We start from the raw sequence: 18,970 nt of genomic DNA, 5'->3' as shown, positions 1-18,970 counted from the left end.
ATACTGACATCCCGTCTATATATTTTTCGATGGAAAAGGTTTGATGTCTTTTTCAGAGAAAACCTTTGTTAAGCACTGCTTCAGAAAAAAAATCAGACTAGATCATTTACTAACTGGTGCAAATAGTGAAGAGATTCGGTATGCATGTGACATTATTCAATGAATAAAAATACTTTACTGAAGCAGTTTCGAGAAATCGGCCCCAGGGGTTACAGTGTTGCACTCGGAGTTACTGATAAATAGACTCAACTGATTTCATAACTTTGTAGGATATGTATGCTTCAGGAGAAACCTCTCTTCCAGGTTTTGTTCTTGTTGTTGACTTCGGTTTCCACGGTTTTATTAAAATAAACAAAGAAGACATGACAAAGAAATTTATTACAATGAATATATGCATTATTCTAAAGCATAATTTAACAAACGAAATGTAAAAATATACAATATGATAAACATTGTTAAAACACTAAATAAGCATTAATTCTAGAATATTGCATCGCACTTACCATGCTAATATAGCTGTACAGAATACCCAGTACATGACAATAGCCAATACGGGTACAAATTGATATTCAATTTTATTCAACAAGGGCTGGTATTCATAAAATATCTTAAGTTATTTCCTAACTTAAGTCATGTTATTAACAATGCACTCTTATTCCCAAATAAGATATTCCACAATTAATATAATTGTTTTAATATACCTAAAATGATGAATAAATGTAAAAAAAATGTTATGGAGGAAAACGAGTTTAAGTTGAAAGTTAGGTGCAGAAAGCACGGTATTACTATCTTATGAGACGGTAGTAGATTACAGTAAATATTTTAGCACTCACCAATTACTTATTATTTTTGCGTTTTCAGCTATGAAAAACATTGTTACAATCTTGTTTTCAGTAATGAATATTTTCCATTAATGCATTATTCAGTGAGAAGTTGAAGGTTAACCACTTAAAATATATGTTTGTTATACAAGTGTGTGTCTTGATTTTGAATAAGAGTGTCACTTTATCTATCTCACTGTGGATATGATATTACAACTTAATAATACATTTAGTACTTTAATTGCACTGAATTGATTCAAAATGCATACTTTTATATTAAAAAAATACTAAAACTTTTATCTTAATATGTCTATTAACATTTAAAAAAAATGACTTTAGTTAAGAAATCACTAAAGATGTATAGTGAATACCACCCAAGAACTGCTAACTTCAACTTAAAGATACGTTATACTCAATTGCTATCTCAACGACTAAGTTTTATAAGGTCGTATTTAGTTCAATCCTTTATAACTAGTATATGTAAGCTCATGGTAAAAATACTCAGATAAATATGAAAATTGTACAATTTCATAATAATAATTATATGATACCAATAAAAAGAAATCCTATCTAACGTCATTGTTTCCACTTGTATGTATGAGCTGGTTTGCAAATAAAAAACCAAAAGCAGGCAAAACTAGACAGACACACGAACACTTTAACGAATTTCCTACGCAGTGACCTCCCTTATTGAAACATATAGAGTGGAAGTATCGCTGCGCGGAGTTTGCACAGTAACCAAGTTCCTACTCAGTAACCTCCCCTACTGCAAAACAGAAAGGTGGTATAACACTGCACTGAGTTCGTACTGTAACTAATTTCCTACCCTGTGACCACAGATAGTGCAACACAGACAGGGGAAGTAACACAGCACGGAGTTCGTACTGTAACTGATTTCCTTCTCAGTGATCCCCCTTTTGCATTACATTTATGGGAAGTAACACTGCGCGGAATTTAGCAATATAAAATGTAAAATGTGCTACAAACACATATAACGTACGGTTTTGTAAGTTTTACAAAATAAATACAAGCGTATAAAAGCGTGATTTATCTTGCCCTTTTTAATAAGTGTCCTTTTTTTAATTTCTGGTTTTAACATTAAAATAAATGTTGCAAAGAACATAATCAATCAATTTATTCAACTTTCGGTAAAAAAAACACATTTTTACAAAAAGATAATATCGACACAATGCCTTGGTTAAAAGCTTTTAAAAAATAAATAAAACAGAAACAAATATCTGCAAGGTATTCATTCTTTCTGGAATACAAATATGAACATACATGTATCTGAATGCTTGTCATATGATGAACCCTTTACGTTTAGTTTTCGCCTAAATTCTTGTAAGCATTTTATGGCAAGCAGCTGCTCCTGAATTACATATTCAACAATTTATCAACGCTATACATCCATCTTAATGAATCACAAGATTCAAATTCAAGTTCGTCAAAGTTTCACTCGGATATTTAACAAACAATTCAACACCTTTACTCACGAATCATCATCAGACAGTAATTGTCAAACGATTCACACCAAAACTAACATCTGTTCGTCAAAGCATAAGAAAAGTAAATAGTATAAGCACACTTCAAGGAAAATACATTCGTATTCCTACATAGATTTTATCAGATATTCACAATCATAGTACTTCATAGTCTTGTTGAAGTTGCTGTTTTTTCACATACTTGTATGTCTTGGACTTATTCACAAAGTTTCCTTTTCAAGTTTTTAGATGCCCTGCTTGTCAGTTTGTTTTCAACACTTGCTGTATTTTATTTCGTTACATATATTCGTTTTCAGTTTTAATCTCATTCAAATTTCATATATTGCACAACTACATGTCCAAGACACAGACACAGTGGACTGGTTACTGTTTACATGTGCATATCTGAGATCCTTTTTCAAGAATAAATATGGAGAGACCACGTGACTTCTCGATTTCAATCGATTGGTGGGAAGAAGTCATGTGACAGGTCACGTGGTCGCTCACATGGTCGTGTCGTTCAATGGCTTAGCTGGAGCCTCCTCTGCTTCCTCGTAAGCGTTTAACGTCGCAAACCTGGCGTCACGAAGGTGAGTAATGTTCGCACTCATACACATTAGAAAGTGGATCTGAAACATATGAACGTCCATGTTATAATAAGCTATAACTGATTAAATACAACATTCCTTATAAAGGTTTATCAATATGACTTATCGATATACAGTCGAACCCCGTTGGCTCGAACTCGATTGGCTCGACTTCCTCCTCTTTGGCTCAAACTGAATGAAAGAATCGATTTCTCTCTTTTAAAGGTAATCATTCTCGCTCGGCACGAATTTACCGAGGCTCGTGGTGTTTTCGCCGGTCCCTGGGAGTTCGAGCCAACGGGGTTCGACTGTATTTTGAAAGAGATAATCTTTCATTAAATGCATCTAGTTCTATTAAAAGTGTCACAGTCATAGCAGTTATTGTTTAATTAGTGTTAGGACTTGGGTGGGGCATCTGTAGTTATGAAATACATGCTGTGTACGTACAAGGCTGATGATGATGACGAATGATGAAATGAGTGCCGCGCCGTAGTAGCACAGGAGGTCCTTTCCCTGAATCACAAGAATAATATGTTGTTATGTTCGTAATGACATCCCGATTAAAACAAAGAAATAAAAGAAGCATCGCTCGGTACAAACATTAGCAAATCTCGTTCATTACCACTTTATAACATAATAGATTTCAAAAATCATTTAAATCAATATAAACCTAAACTATCGTTTTAGTGAGTTGACAATTAATTACTACGGATATTTTAAGTTCTTATGTTCCAACTTACATGGTTTGTGAACCTTTCAAGTCCCCTGTCATTGTCCTTGTTGCAAAGCTCGCGGGCGTCAAAACCTGGAGAAGAGGACAAAAACCATGGAAGAATTGTTTACAGGGGAACTGGAGGAGAGGACATAAACCATGATAGAACTGTTAACAGGGGAACTGGAGAAGAGGACATAAACCATGGTACAATTGTTTACAGGGGAACTGGAGGAGAAGACATAAATCATGGTAGAATTGTTTACAGGGGAACTGGAGAAGAGGACATAAACCATGGTAGAATTGTTTACAGGGGAACTGGAGAAGAGGACATAAACCATGGTAGAATTGTTTACAGGAGAACTGGAGGAGAGAACATAAACCATGGTAGAATTGTTTACAGGAGAACTGGAGGAGAGGATATAAACCATGGTAGAATTGTTTACAGGGGAACTGGAGGAGAGGACAAAAAAACATGGTAGAACTGTTAACAGGGGAACTGGAGAAAAGGACATAAACCATGGTACAATTGTTTACAGGGGAACTGGAGGAGAGGACATAAACCATGGTAGAACTGTTTACAGGGGAACTGGAGGAGAGGACATAACCCATGGTACAACTGTTTACAGAGGAACTGGAGAAGAGGCCATAAACCATGATAGAACTGTTTACAGGGGAACTGGAGAAGAGGACATAAACCATGGTACAATTGTTTACAGGGGAACTGAAGGAGATGACAAAAAAAACATGGTACAACTGTTAACAGGGGAACTGGAGAAGAGGACATAAACCATGGTAAAATTGTTTACAGGGGAACTGGAGGAGAGGACATAAACCATGGTAGAACTGTTTACAGGGGAACTGGAGAAGAGGACATAAACCATGGTAGAACTGTTTACAGGGGAACTGGAGAAGAGGACATAAACCATGGTAGAATTGTTTACAGGAGAACTGGAGGAGAGGACATAAACCATGGTAGAATTGTTGACAGGGGAACTGGAGGAGAGGACATAAACCATGGTAGAATTGTTTACAGGAGAACTGGAGGAGAGGACATAAACCATGGTATAACTGATTTCAGGGGAACTGGAGAAGAGGACATAAACCATGGTAGAACTGTTTACCATAGTAGAATTGTTTACAGGGGAACTGGAGAAGAGGCCATAAACCATGGTACAACTGTTTACAGGGGAACTGGAGGAGAGGATATAAACCATAGTAGAATTGTTTACAGGGGAACTGGAGAAGAGGACATAAACCATTGTACAACTGTTTACAGGAGAACTGGAGGAGAGGACATAAACCATGGTACAATTGTTTACAGGGGAACTGGAGGAGAGGACATAAACCATGGTAGAACTGTTTACAGGGGACCTGGAGAAGAGGATATAAACAATAGTAGAATTGTTTACAGGGGAACTGGAGGAGAGGATATAAACCTGGTACAACTGTTTACAGGGGAACTGGAGTAGAGGACATAACCCATGGTACAACTGTTTACAGAGGAACTGGAGAAGAGGACATAAACCATGGTACAATTGTTTACAGGGGAACTGGAGGAGAGGACAAAAAAAAAACATGGTACAACTGTTAACAGGGTAACTGGAGAAGAGGACATAAACCATGGTAGAACTGTTTACAGGGGAACTGGAGAAGAGGACATAAACCATGGTAGAACTGTTTACAGGGGAACTGGAGAAGAGGACATAAACCATGGTAGAACTGTTTACCATAGTAGAATTGTTTACAGGGGAACTGGAGAAGAGGACATAAACCATGGTACAACTGTTTACAGGGGAACTGGAGGAGAGGATATAAACCATAGTAGAATTGTTTACAGGGGAACTGGAGAAGAGGACATAAACCATGGTACAACTGTTTACAGGGGAACTGGAGAAGAGGACATAAACCATAGTAGAATTGTTTACAGGGGAACTGGAGAAGAGGACATAAACCATGGTACAACTGTTTACAGGGGAACTGGAGTAGAGGACATAACCCATGGTACAACTGTTTACAGAGGAACTGGAGAAGAGGCCATAAACCATGATAGAACTGTTTACAGGGGAACTGGAGAAGAGGACATAAACCATGGTACAATTGTTTACAGGGGAACTGGAGATGACAAAAAAAACATGGTACAACTGTTAACAAGGGAACTGGAGAAGAGGACATAAACCATGGTACAATTGTTTACAGGGGAACTGGAGGAGAGGACATACACCATGGTAGAACTGTTTACAGGGGAACTGGAGAAGAGGACATAAACCATGGTAGAACTGTTTACAGGGGAACTGGAGAAGAGGACATAAACCATGGTAGAATTGTTTACAGGAGAACTGGAGGAGAGGACATAAACCATGGTAGAATTGTTTACAGGGGAACTGGAGGAGAGGGCATAAACCATGGTAGAATTGTTTACAGGAGAACTGGAGGAGAGGATATAAACCATGGTATAACTGATTTCAGGCGAACTGTTGAATTTGAAAGCATTACTTCCCCTCAGATGGCGGTTGTATTGGAAAAAGTATGGTATGTATCAGTGTGTAGCACCTCGATTGCAGGATTAATGTGTTTTATATGTCTGTGAATGATAAGTATTACTGAAGCATAGTGTAAGGTTCTGTATTGCTTGTCTGGTATAATGATTCAACTTGTGAAATGTATAATCAAAAGTTCTTGAGTTAAGTGCCAGACTTTCGACGACATCAAATGTTATGTAATTATGAATGATCGGTGCTGTAACAATTACTAGTACACGAAAAATTTATTCAGAAAATATGTATGCGCAATATGTTTGGAATGAACTTTGCTGCCATCCTAGCGAGTTAACGAATGCAATAGTCAAATAATACGCCAAAGCAAACCAATAGGAGCAAGCACTTACCATAGTTTGCAAGGTTGATGCAGTCGACGTGCTTGAAGTCAACGAGGTACCAGAGGAGCCCGAGGGCCGTCACCGGAATGGAGAGTATTGCACTGGTCACCAGCCACGCCACACATAGAATGTAGCTGAGTATTACCATCTGAAAGTACATGTATATACAAATATAATACACATACGAGCGTTAAATGCGTGTAGCTGAGATGTAGCGTCTACATGCGTTATGTACCATAGGGCTAACATTTGAATTGTAGCACCAACACATGTAGTGGAAACGAATATTCGTTTGTATTTTCGACATAATGCAAAGGTTTACCTATGTACTCGTAATGCAACATCGACACATTGTAGCATAGGACTTACAACTGTAATATAGCATGAACAGAATTTGTAATATCATGTTGCATATACCACTTGTTCAAACCTCATATGTAGCGTATTGCGGACATTTTTCAGCCAGAAATTACCGAAGATGTGCAAAGCGGACATTTTTCATGTGCAAAGCGGACATTTTTTTTGCATTTAAATACGCTGCAAGTAGTTCGCGTAGTGATTTCAATATAGCAGTTAATCCTTAGGACATTACGCTTGGAAATCTTAAATATTTATGCAATTATAGGCTTCACTGGCAATCAATTTGGACCAAGTAATACAAAAACACTTTACAACACAACAATATATCAAAAATAGTATTTAAAATTTTACGAACTACTTTTCATGATGTATCGACATATCTCCGATGTTTTTATCGATGGAATATGGCCAAGGTGTTCCGAATGCACGCAGAAATTTAAATTGTATTGCACGAGTTAACATGTTAGGTGTTGATCTTATTAATCGTGTTGATGGTATAAACTAGTTGACATTACGCATAATACATCGTAATAAGTAACTCACGACTATATTGAGAACTCGTCCGCACGTGTTTTTGCTGGAGGTGTTGAAGGCATGTCGGCTGCTAGGCTCACTGGAGAAATGGGCCACAATCAGAAGGCACGTGCCGATCACGAACATGCCGCAGACGACACCGATTATGGTGTACTCGATGAACCATAGCCTGGAATACAAGGCTTATGTAATCTATTGATTATAAAAGAATAGAGCAAACTTCTAACCATGTGGGTATGTGTATGCCATTCGAATCTACAAAGCCCATGTATACAGGGGCGTAGCTAGCCTTCTTTTGATGTGAAATCATAATTGTGCTAGTTGGGCTCGGGGGCATGCGATGGCAGAAAATATTGAAAAACATGGTGCAGTCTAGTGCATTCTGGGAGTTCTGAGGTGCTTCTAATACTGGAAAATGAACAGTTTAAGGGTCATGTGGTCATGTACGCATTCTGCAACGTTGGCTGATTATTTTTAAAGTCAGAATCATGTGGATTCAGTCGCGTGCTCGCGTATAGGCAGCTATGCGCCTGGTATATACCGCTTAAGCAAGACTCTTTTGAGCTTCCGTGTTACACCCTGGTCCCGGCACGGACAAGGACCAATGTACAAAGGTATGGAACATGTTCTGTGTAAACAAATATCTGCATTTCTGTAGCGTTTACTTACAGTCGGTCCTCCTCCAGAAGGTCACGTGTGCGGTCGGCGCCCGCGAGGAGACTTCCGGTGAAGCCGCCCAGCCCAATGAGTAGCAGGATCCATGCGAGCAGTGACGCGCATGGCACGTGACTCAGGCAGTGGAGCGTCCGGTCCAAGCAGCTGTCGCTGTGTGCTGCAAATAGAAAGACACAGTTTTAAGATATAAGTTTCATGACTTTTCTGTTTATCCCTCTGCACGTTTCAACGCCATTGTTAACGTTTTATTTCATGATTTATATAAAAAACTATCACTTGAAGAGATAGAAGTGTGCCATTTCATTTTATCATAAGTTCAATTCCATTTAAGTGAAGGGCTGGGGTCTATAAAAGTGTATGAAGAACAAATGATAACAACGCAAATGATTAAACAAAATATAAAGTTGAAATTCCAGGCTCTAGTTTGAGTTGTTTTGCCTTTTGTTCAGACAAACCATAGTCACCAGATTTGGCAAATTTCTCCGGGATAAGACACGTCATAGTCACCAGAGTTTGGCCAAATTTGACCGGAATCATAGTCAACAAAGTTTGCCTAAATTTTACCGGAATCATAGTCACCAGAGTTTGTCCAAATTTGACCGAAATCATAGTCACCAGAGTTTGTCCAAATTTGACCAGGATCATAGTCACCAGAGTTTGTCCAAATTTGACCGGGATCATAATCACCAAAGTTTGGCCAAAATTTACCGGGATAAGAAAATCGTAGCCACATGAGTCTTACCAAAGTTTGTCCTGGGTATATAAGTCATTGTTCACAGAGTTTGGCAAAATTTGGCCGGGATAAGACAAATCATAGCCACAAAAGTTTGGCCAAATTTGACCGGGATAAGACAAATCATAGTCACTAGAGTCTAGTCAAATACCAAGTATCGTGATTCGTTACCAATAAACGTAAGTTATTCGCTTCCCTCAATGTTTATGTTTTCAAATAAGATAAATCTACAACGTTTAAAACCATGTTCAACGAAGCCGACCATTGATATATTCCATGTTTTTCAACTCTATAAACACACATCATAACATGTGACTGCAGGGGGAAATGTCAGTCATCAGTCTGCGGTGGAATGCGACGCGCACCGATGTCATCTCACCTTGTGACACAGAAAATATCATTATGTAAAAAAAAATTTCGTTCAAACATCTGCACTAGATCTGGTGACGAGTGATCGCTTGAACTATTTGAGTACGACGACAAGGCAAGGTGTCATTTAAACGATTTTTCTTTTCTTTTTTCCATACCAATGGGCAGATTGTTCAGAACTTCGTTTAAGTTAACAACGTTGTTAACGCCATCGTTGTTAACTTCAAATCCTTAATGCCGTGGAAGTCTAATGGATACATTTGTGATCTGCTGTTTGAGACAACTATCGCAACTGTATTTGTTTATATTTAAATGTTGTACACATTGTCAATCATTTCACGCTTAAATGTTAACAATGATGTCGTTTATCACGTCGACGTTAACTTTTTAAAACTTCTGGCCCCAATTTCTCGAAACTGCTTAAGTCCCTATTAAACAGGATTAAGCTAATCTCAATATTTTTGTTGTTAAAATGTGTTATATTTACTTCTTCAAGATTTTTAAAAAAAAATATGTAGGAATATTCGCTATGATTATCAGAATAAACTATTTTTCATTTATCAAAATCCATTTTCAGTATGTATTATGGCTAATTGAAATAAGCGACTTAAGCATGTTAAGCTTAAGAAGTTTCGAGAAATTGGGGCCTAAACATTCGGCCGCATACCATATCCCTACGCGAAAAGAAAATTCATAAGAGCCAGCAAGACCAACAACGATGCAGCGCGTAGGCGATGCACACACCACTTGTGATGGTCATACAACTGGCGGTCTTTGCTACCAAAAACACATGTGAACCTGGTAAGCACATTGTATTGCAATTACCAGCACAGGAAGCTCTCTTTGCGGTCCTGGAACGGCGGGCCCCTGGAATGGGACGGAACTCCGAAACCTCCTCCCTGGGCTCTCCGGGAGAACCAAGATCATGGCCGTTATCCACATTGAATGACGCCGACGCTATTAAATTTGATGACTCCGACATTATTTCCAGAAATTCACAATAGAAGAGATGCAATCTGATAATTAACAATCAATTACAACTGCACTATATTCGCTGCAACAACACTGCTTATACCAGGCTACGTTTCCAGCAACAAGACACCTATTCCCCGGGATCGAATTACATTATAAAAAAAATCCCGAGCGCGCCGCCTGATTGACACCTTGCTCTATAATGAATATTTAATCCGCTTCACTTTTCACATCTATACAATAATGCATTGATGGAGAAAGAGAGAAAAAAGACTCAGTTGCTGCCATTAAAGGAGCCAGGTTAACCTGGATTCCATAGTCAACAATCGATCGCCTCCAATCAATACCTTACGCTCCAATGAATCCTTAAAACGTAAATAGTCTAATAGAAAGTCAAGGCAACGTGATTTCATTAAACCGCTCTTAGACAATAATTAAGCGAAAGAGAGTTGAAAACAAAAAAAACCTTTTTATAGTGTGAGAAAGGAGAAACCGCGTTGATCAATCAATATATCGTTGAATGATCATAAAAGTTGCGAGGACAAGATTCTCGATTCAGTTGACAAAGCAATGGTCTATCTAACCAACAAGACAAACTACTGACGTGAAAAACAAGAGAGTTCTGGGAGCATTCCGATACACGACAATGGTCGATAATGGTAAAGATGGCTTGCAATGCCTCGTTAGATCCGAACTGCAATTGGTTAATGAGAACCGCGAGCACCGCACGCGCTTTTCAATTTACATCAAACGGCAAGATAATTGCAGACTTGTCTGGGTGATCTACTTTATTTTAGTTTGTCATACCTTCTGGGCACGGCATTTGAGGTTAAAGGTTCATAAGCTACCTTTTGAAGCTGCACTCTCACAGATAAAACGTTTTGATAACTTTTTTGTCTTGGAACGAGCCAATTTATGCGAAAATGCATGGAAACCAGTCATATAAGACTGCTGACAAAAATTAGATCGCTGATTTTTATATTTAAGTTCAAAAAATGATGTGTTATGCATTTTTCAGTTAGTAACGCTTTTAGCCATAAAACATTACTTTTCGAACAGAAATATGATAATCTGCGATCTGGTCCTTTGTCACCAGTCTTTTATCATTGGTTTGTAGATATTAACGCAAAAAAATGCTCATTCAAAAACAAAAAATAAAATCGTTGTAAAAACGGTAAATCTGTAAGAGTGCAGCTTTAAAGTAATCGCATTAAAAAAAATCTGAATTCGTAATTAAATTGAAAGCTACCAATACTGCAGCGAGATCATCTACTAGTGGCATAACTGTAAAGCGCAGAAGTGCTTTTATTTTAATTCAGTTCTTGCCGATTATTATTTGAATAGCTATATTTATATTTGTTCTTGAAATTACGCTCTTCTCATACAACAGTAAATGTCAATACTGTTTGTATTGCCGCCGTGAATGTATATATATGCATTTGGCTACGAACATGTAAAGGTTTATGCCTAATAAATGTTCTGTTCTGTTCTGTGTTTAAAAATGTTCAGTATTTCAACAGTAGTCTTATAGAAAATGAAGCCTTTTTATTTTAATTATTAAAGTCATAAATTATACAGGAAAAATCCAGAAAGCTCCCGTCAAACTCAAATAATCTGATGTAGTTTTAAATGTAACAATTTCCTCGTTTTATTCGTAATGATATAACGGTATGTTACATCGGCAACAGTTGACATTCTTCTGAATTGAATAATTGCCCATAATAATTTACACTAATATGTATAGATCTACATAAATATACAAGAGTACATGTTTCAGCTCCCGTTGTGAATTACTAAAACCTAGATCAAAGATGAAACAACACATTAAAGGGTAATCAATTGTAAAACGTTCCTAATTGTTTAATAATGAAACGAATACAGAACAGAACAGAATTGTATTAGACGTACCAACAAAGTACATACATGTAGTCAAACAATAATGTAAAAATATTTACAGATATGTATTCAAAAAGTCATTAAACACAGATGTAGAAGTAATACAAATAAAATAAATTAGGTTTTTTTTTGCAGAACAGAACAGAATATTTATTTTGACTTGAGCATTGCGAGAGTGTTAGATAGTTTCATCCTAACCCAAACGCTGTGTGTTTTACAGAATGAGGTTTCCGCTGAACACCCTGCTCGAGGGTTGGGATAAACCTACACCCTGCTCGAGGGTTGGGATAAACCTACACCCTGCTCGAGGGTTGGGATAAACCTACACCCTGCTCGAGGGTTGGGATAAACCTACACCCTGCTCGAGGGTTGGGATAAACCTACACCCTGCTCGAGGGTTGGATAAACCTACACCCTGCTCGAGGGTTGGGATAAACCTACACCCTGCTCGAGGGTTGGATAAACCTACACCCTGCTCGAGGGTTGGATAAACCTACACCCTGCTCGAGGGTTGGATAAACCTACACCCTGCTCGAGGGTTGGATAAACCTACACCCTACTCGAGGGTTGGATAAACCTACACCCTGCTCGAGGGTTGGGATAAACCTACACCCTGCTCGAGGGTTGGGATAAACCTACACCCTGCTCGAGGGTTGGGATAAACCTACACCCTGCTCGAGGGTCGGGATAAACCCATCTTACACGAGCGGCCATGGTAGATGTTTTTTCTCCCACCTCAGTAAATCACAATATAGTAAGGATGTATTTCAATTTATTTTTACAAACGGGTACTTTTTTATCATCTTTGCCCGTGGGCAAGATAAGGATTTCTAGCATGGCAAAATATTTGGATCTACAGTCAAAACTCGCTATGTGGAAGTCGACTGGATATTGGGAAACAGACAACGAACATTTGATATAACCTATAGACAGATAGTGTATAACAACACCGGAAAAAAAATCGAAAAAGTTCGACATAATCAGAACATCGAGATAACAGAGTTCAACGTAATGAGTTTCGACTGTTATTATCTGGGGTGGGAGAAGTATACAACACGCTCTATTATGTTATACAAAACATGCGTGGAGCATAGTTCACATAAACATATTCCAGCTGAATACCCTCCAGTCAAGTAGTTCGACTTCCAATTGATAGATGTAGAAAATCATCAAAACTCCTCTGACTCAGCTTATTTCGAACATCAAATATCCGGGACATAATCTAAATCGGTCAGAAATAACCTAAAGTTAGATATCTGCAATAATTAAGTCGATTGAGTCTTCGATGAACCTGTAGAGTAGAATCAATCGAATGCTCAATTACAGTAAATAGGGCAATAAATGGTTGATGGTGCTTGGTAATGAGTGCCCGCGCCCCGGGCATCAAGAATATCGGGAAATAGGAAGGGGGTTGTTAATGTAATATGCATATTGCAGTACATCGATTGAATCCCGCTGCATGAACACTGGAGAAATGAAGGAGAACATTTTATATTCAACGAGATTTTACTGGACAGATACGGTATGGGATTATTTCATTTAAATATCATTTACAAGAATCAAGTAGAAAAATTAAATATGTGTCTTACAGCTGCGCTCTCAGAAACCGATATTTTTAGGTGTTGTCTCAGAATCAGCGGATTTTGGTTTCAATGCCATAAATTCAGTCATACAAGATAATTCAAAATAGATCAGATCTCAATTGTATGGAAATCTGCCGAAATTTTCATTTTTCTTAAAGTGTACAAGTGATGCCTTAAGCCATAAAACATCATTTTTCGAACGTAAATATGAAAAACTGCGATCAGATATTTTGTCAGCAGTCTTGTACCACTAGTTTCCAGACATTTACGCAATAATTGGCTCATTTCAAGGCAAACAAATAAATAATAAAAGTTGTCAAAACAGTCAGTCTGTGAAAGTGCAGCTTTAACTCCAAGTCGGCATTACAATTCAAAGCACGTATTATAGACTATAGTCCAGTTTAATTTCAAACGATATTCACTTTTGCGTGACCCCCCATCCTTTGTCGTTCAGTTATATGAGACAGATAAAAGAATAAAATAGAAGTAAATAACATTGAATATGACGTGTGAATTTCCCCTTGAACATCAATATATCAAATTCTTGTTTTCAAGACTCTATCATTAAAAGCATCGCTCGTGACCGATGTTAAAATTACAAGGTAATAACATTGTAATCAGGCAATAAATAATGCATAAAGTGTACAATTACAAAAGGTACACCTTTGTCATAGGTAAGGTTTGACGGGATGTAAAAGCTGAAAGCATGGAAGATGAACCAATCTGAAAACATCAAATAGGAAATACTGAGACATGAATTGTAAGCCGTTTGACAATTTAAAGACATTCCAAGGAGTCTGAATATGTCTGACGGAGGTTGAGCAATGTATACAATCACTTGAATGTGGATTATATCAAACATGTACTGTACAGGAGCTGTATTCAATAAGCATCTTAGTGAATATTATCAACTTATTGAGAATTCGTAATATTTGACAACGAGTATTTCAAAAACCTGCTATAAAATTTTTCATCGGATTTATTCACATGCATATATTGTTTAGACTATTTTCTTGCTTATTTTCATATTTTGGAGGTACAAAAAAAAATCAAATTTGTAAAAAGGCAATATTTCACTAAGTAGATAAGCGTTACTAAGATGCTTAATAAGTGCGGCCCCAGAGACAAAGCGTTACTAAGATGCTTAATGAATGCGGCCCCAGAGTCAAAGCGTTACTAAGATGCTTAATGAATGCGGCCCCAGAGTCAAAGCGTTGCTAAGATGCTTAATGAATGCGGCCCCAGAGTCAAAGCGTTACTAAGATGCTTAATGAATGCGGCCCCAGAGTCAAAGCGTTACTAAGATGCTTAATGAATGCGGCCCCAGAGTCACTGAAGATGTCTACTATAAGAACTATATTGAATAATGCCCCTGAAGTCACATATAATTTCTTTAGAAAGAGCAACTCTTCGACAACAACAACAACAAATATCTTTATTACACTCAGGTCATACATACATGACAACATGAGGACAAATTCAGTAACAGCATCCATCGCGAATGAATGTTTACCTCTTGTATTTGATACTTTAGCGCTATCAGCAGACGAATTCTTGTATGACTTATGAGTTGTAATAATGCAATTACAGGTAAATTGCAATCCACTTGACAAGCTAAAGACAATCCAGGGAGTCTGACTTGTTCTGAGCGAGTTTTATACAACAAGTTGAGCAAAGTATACAATCACAAGGATGTGGATTATATCAAACATGTACTGTACAGAGTCGTTCCGTTTTCTTCACCTGTAAAATTTGGAATTCATGGCATAGTTTATAGTTTGTTTAACGTTACTTTACCCACTTTTTGCCATAAAGCATGAACTTTCGAACAAAAATATAAAGCTGCGATCTGATCTTTGATCAGCATTCTAATACCAGATTTTTATGTAAGAATTTGCTCATTCCAATGCAAAAATAATAAGAAAAAGAAATCTCAAAACGGTAAATGGAGAGAGCAGCTTTAAGGCCATAATGAAAACTGAAATAATGACCACTGGAGAGGCTAAACCATTTTCAACTCGTAGGATTGATTGTGTTGTGGTGTTTAATTAAGCTACTTAATTGTATTTAGACAAACTACTGCTGGCGCCCCCTTTTTCACACCTTCTGGTCATGTGACCTCTAATGGGGTTTTCTGGGAGCCAATTCCTCGCTCCAGCTAGTTATTACATGCGCGCTTATCAGACTGGACGCTGGATTTTATCAACAGATGCAATTTTAATTATTGAGTGTTTATTTTTTTGTTCATAATGTAGTGCGCTTATCATATTATGTAATTGTTTGCCATATTATATCTTGCCTGTGCTTTATATATGTATTATTCGCGCGCTTCTGTAGTTTGGAGCAATAGCTTAGTTCATGTAATAAAGCTCCCTTTAACCCCTTATGCAGTTGTTTGTTTAGCGGGTAATATCAAACAAACAATTATTATAAGTGGCCTCAGTTGCTATACGTGAGAAATAGACGGGTGGTCAGGTTCATCCGTTACCCGGGGAGTTAAATCTTGTAGATGTTCCGTTAAACCGAATATTATCAGCCCATCAGCATCTTTATATCTTCTTTCCTGTTCCCAGGTCAAAATAGATCAGTGGAGATTACACACATGATTAGTCAAAGTCAAGATCGCGGGCGTACCGATGATGTTGCATAAACAGTCGAAACCCGTTTGCTCGATATCGTTTGGCTCGATTCTTCGATGGCTCGAGTTAGTTGTAAAGGCCCAATTTTTAATTTTTACTCTAGGTTAGCATTCCCGTTTGGCTCGAAGTTGTTTTGCCGGTCCCTAGAATATCGAGCCAACGGGTTTCGACTGTATAAAATACACATCAGTGTTACAACACCAAGAATAATGTTTTTTCACATCAGTTTGTATTCAAAATCATGGGAAAACTAGAACACATGCAGTGCTTTTTCAATATTTTTGTGATGAATGGAGCCAGGAGACTTAGAAAAATGGAAATAGCGACAAAATGCCTACAATTGTGAATTAATTATAGTATATTTCAAACAAGGACACAAAGCGAAGGCACTTTAAGATACAGAATTTAAAAAAAATAAAGAAAGTCAATAGATATATTGAAGTTGACTCATTTAGAGTTGAGAAAAATGAAATTTTTGAGCACAATTTTTGCGAAAAAAAATACATTTTGGGATTTGAAAAGGGTCGAATTTCGGCCCCATTTTTAGTCAAAACACTGACATGAAAGCGATAAACGGTATGGACATTCGTAAGAATGATACTGTAAAGCTCAAACTGTATCGCAAATAAAACACATCGCGTGCTATGGTGATACGTATATCATGTTTTCCCTAAATATCGATGCCAATATATCCAGAAATAATATGAATAATTAGCCATTATTATTTATTAGCCCCAGGGCCTATTGTCTACAAAAAGGCTCATCTCAATGTTTTGTAGATAAACCATGGGCCTTTGGGGAATCAAACTTCCTGGAAAATATACAAAGTACTGGATGTTCATGGCAGGGATATGACAGGACTGCGGCATGTATCAATACCCACGGGCTCAATGTACCGGGATATCAACTTCTAATACGCCTTATGTTTAACTGACGAGGTAATGCCGTGTCATTTTTTTACAATACTCAATCAATCAACGAATGAAATGGTGTTTTATAAACTGTTTACAAGAGCAAGCATTTTCGTAAAAAAAGGGTCAGACAAGGAACCCAGCCACGTACATTTAAAGCTGCACTCTCACAAATTGTCAATTTTGACACTTTTTACAACATTTGTCCCATAATCAGCTGATTTTGGCATCAATGTCTTAAATTCAGTCATTTTATATAACTCACAATCAAAATAGATCTCAATTGTTTTGTAAACTGCAGAAAAACTCGTTTTCTTAAAGCGTTAGTAACGCTTTCAGCCATAAACTATTTTCGAGCGTAAATATGATAACCTGAGATTTGATCTTTTTAAGCAGTCTTATACCATTGGTTTCCAGATATTGACGCACATATTAGCTCATTCAAATACAAAAACTACAACTAAAGTTGTCGAAACGATAAATCTGTGAGAAGCTTTAAAGTCCATCAGACATCTTTTTGGCATAATGTTTTTCATTTGCTTATGACTCATAAGATCTTGACAATGCGAATATGAAATTGCTCATATTGATGCGTGAAAAATTATTGTGCGTTACAAGCACAAGTTTTATTGCCAAATAATTTAAGCCCATTATATCATATACCCGCCTCCGTAAAACATTTATATTCATATCCTTTTATCATAAATAGATAGATAAGCGTAAGAAACCAGAGTGCATGTCTAGGAATTGATATCTGATTTGTAATAATATGAAAATAACATAATAAAAGCAACATATTGGCCAAAATCAGGTCGAACAGCTGGGCTATGTATTACGAGAATCTTTGGAGATGAACCTTAGGTGTAAAATCTGTATCAAAATAACAAGTATCTCATTCCAAAATTCTGGGATATATTCATTGAACATACAGTTGTGTCATATAGGATAACTCAATATACTGTTCTGTTCCGTTATACTGTTATGAGAAATGAACATTTACGCCAATCCAGAAACGAATTAATTAGTTTAAGGAACTTAGCAGGAATGCCAACTTGAATAAGAATGCATATTACGTTTAATAAAAAGCATATATTTAAAAAAATGCTCTTAAAAGCGTACGTTGCACAACCACAGATCATGTATGCTTCTTTAAGTTTGTCATTGATAATACGACTTCAATGATATATGATTCAGGGGCGGGACCAGGATTTGACGTTTGAGGGTGCGTTACCTAGGGGCGTAACGTATTGACCTGCACCCCTCCCTCAGAACCGAATTGTTTATGATTAAAGTGTTGGTGGTTGCGGCATTCCTTCAAGATCATTTTTAATAATTTCTAGTCCGAAATGATGCATTTTGGGCGTATTAAATTCCTTTTTAACCCCTACATTGAATTAGAAATAAACTTGGACGATTAAAGGGAGGGGGGAAGGGCACGCAGGGTGTGCCGCCCCCCCCCCCACCTGGATCCCCTAGGGTGATTCATACTTAATCAAACGATTCCCACGTTATGATTAAGCACACTTGCTTTAAGCATATATATGCTGTGTAAAAACATATCGTGTGAATAAGGGGCTTGACGTCTTGTTTTGAAATGGTTTTAATTAATACGTTATCAAGCTGTCACAGAGGGACACTCCATGAAGGGCTTGAATGATGTCAGGGTGACATCTGATGTGTCTATCAAGATTCAAGAAATATTAAGCTTTCAGAACTGCACGTTTCTAAAATGTCATTTGTTTTGTATGCACAAACTACTTCAGCAATTACAAAACACAATGTAACTAAACTCGTGAGAAAGTGTGAGCTAGAGAACTTC

The 18,970-nt window shown here is 37.4% G+C and overlaps 1 protein-coding gene across 13 annotated transcripts in view; it reads right to left on the bottom strand.

Moving 5' to 3' along the window:
- Window positions 1–359: 359 nt before the first annotated feature.
- The window catches only part of LOC128227336 (neuronal membrane glycoprotein M6-a-like), a 70,111-nt gene continuing 51,500 nt past the window's right edge, over window positions 360–18,970 (bottom strand). For all 13 annotated transcript variants that reach the window (XM_052937760.1, XM_052937754.1, XM_052937756.1 and 10 more), the window contains 6 exons: window positions 8,043–8,205; window positions 7,383–7,542; window positions 6,489–6,627; window positions 3,630–3,694; window positions 3,337–3,402; window positions 360–2,931 (listed from right to left, as the gene is read on the bottom strand). In XM_052937760.1, the coding sequence (XP_052793720.1) occupies window positions 2,806–2,931; window positions 3,337–3,402; window positions 3,630–3,694; window positions 6,489–6,627; window positions 7,383–7,542; window positions 8,043–8,205 (719 nt within the window). In that variant the 3' untranslated portion in view covers window positions 360–2,805. The remainder of the gene's footprint in view (window positions 2,932–3,336; window positions 3,403–3,629; window positions 3,695–6,488; window positions 6,628–7,382; window positions 7,543–8,042; window positions 8,206–18,970) is intronic.

The sequence above is a fragment of the Mya arenaria genome, chromosome 3 (genome assembly GCF_026914265.1).
Source record: "Mya arenaria isolate MELC-2E11 chromosome 3, ASM2691426v1".
NCBI lineage: Eukaryota > Metazoa > Mollusca > Bivalvia > Myida > Myidae > Mya > Mya arenaria.
The sequence above is the reverse complement of the archived record's forward strand: the minus strand, read 5'-3'. Positions and strand labels throughout refer to the sequence as shown.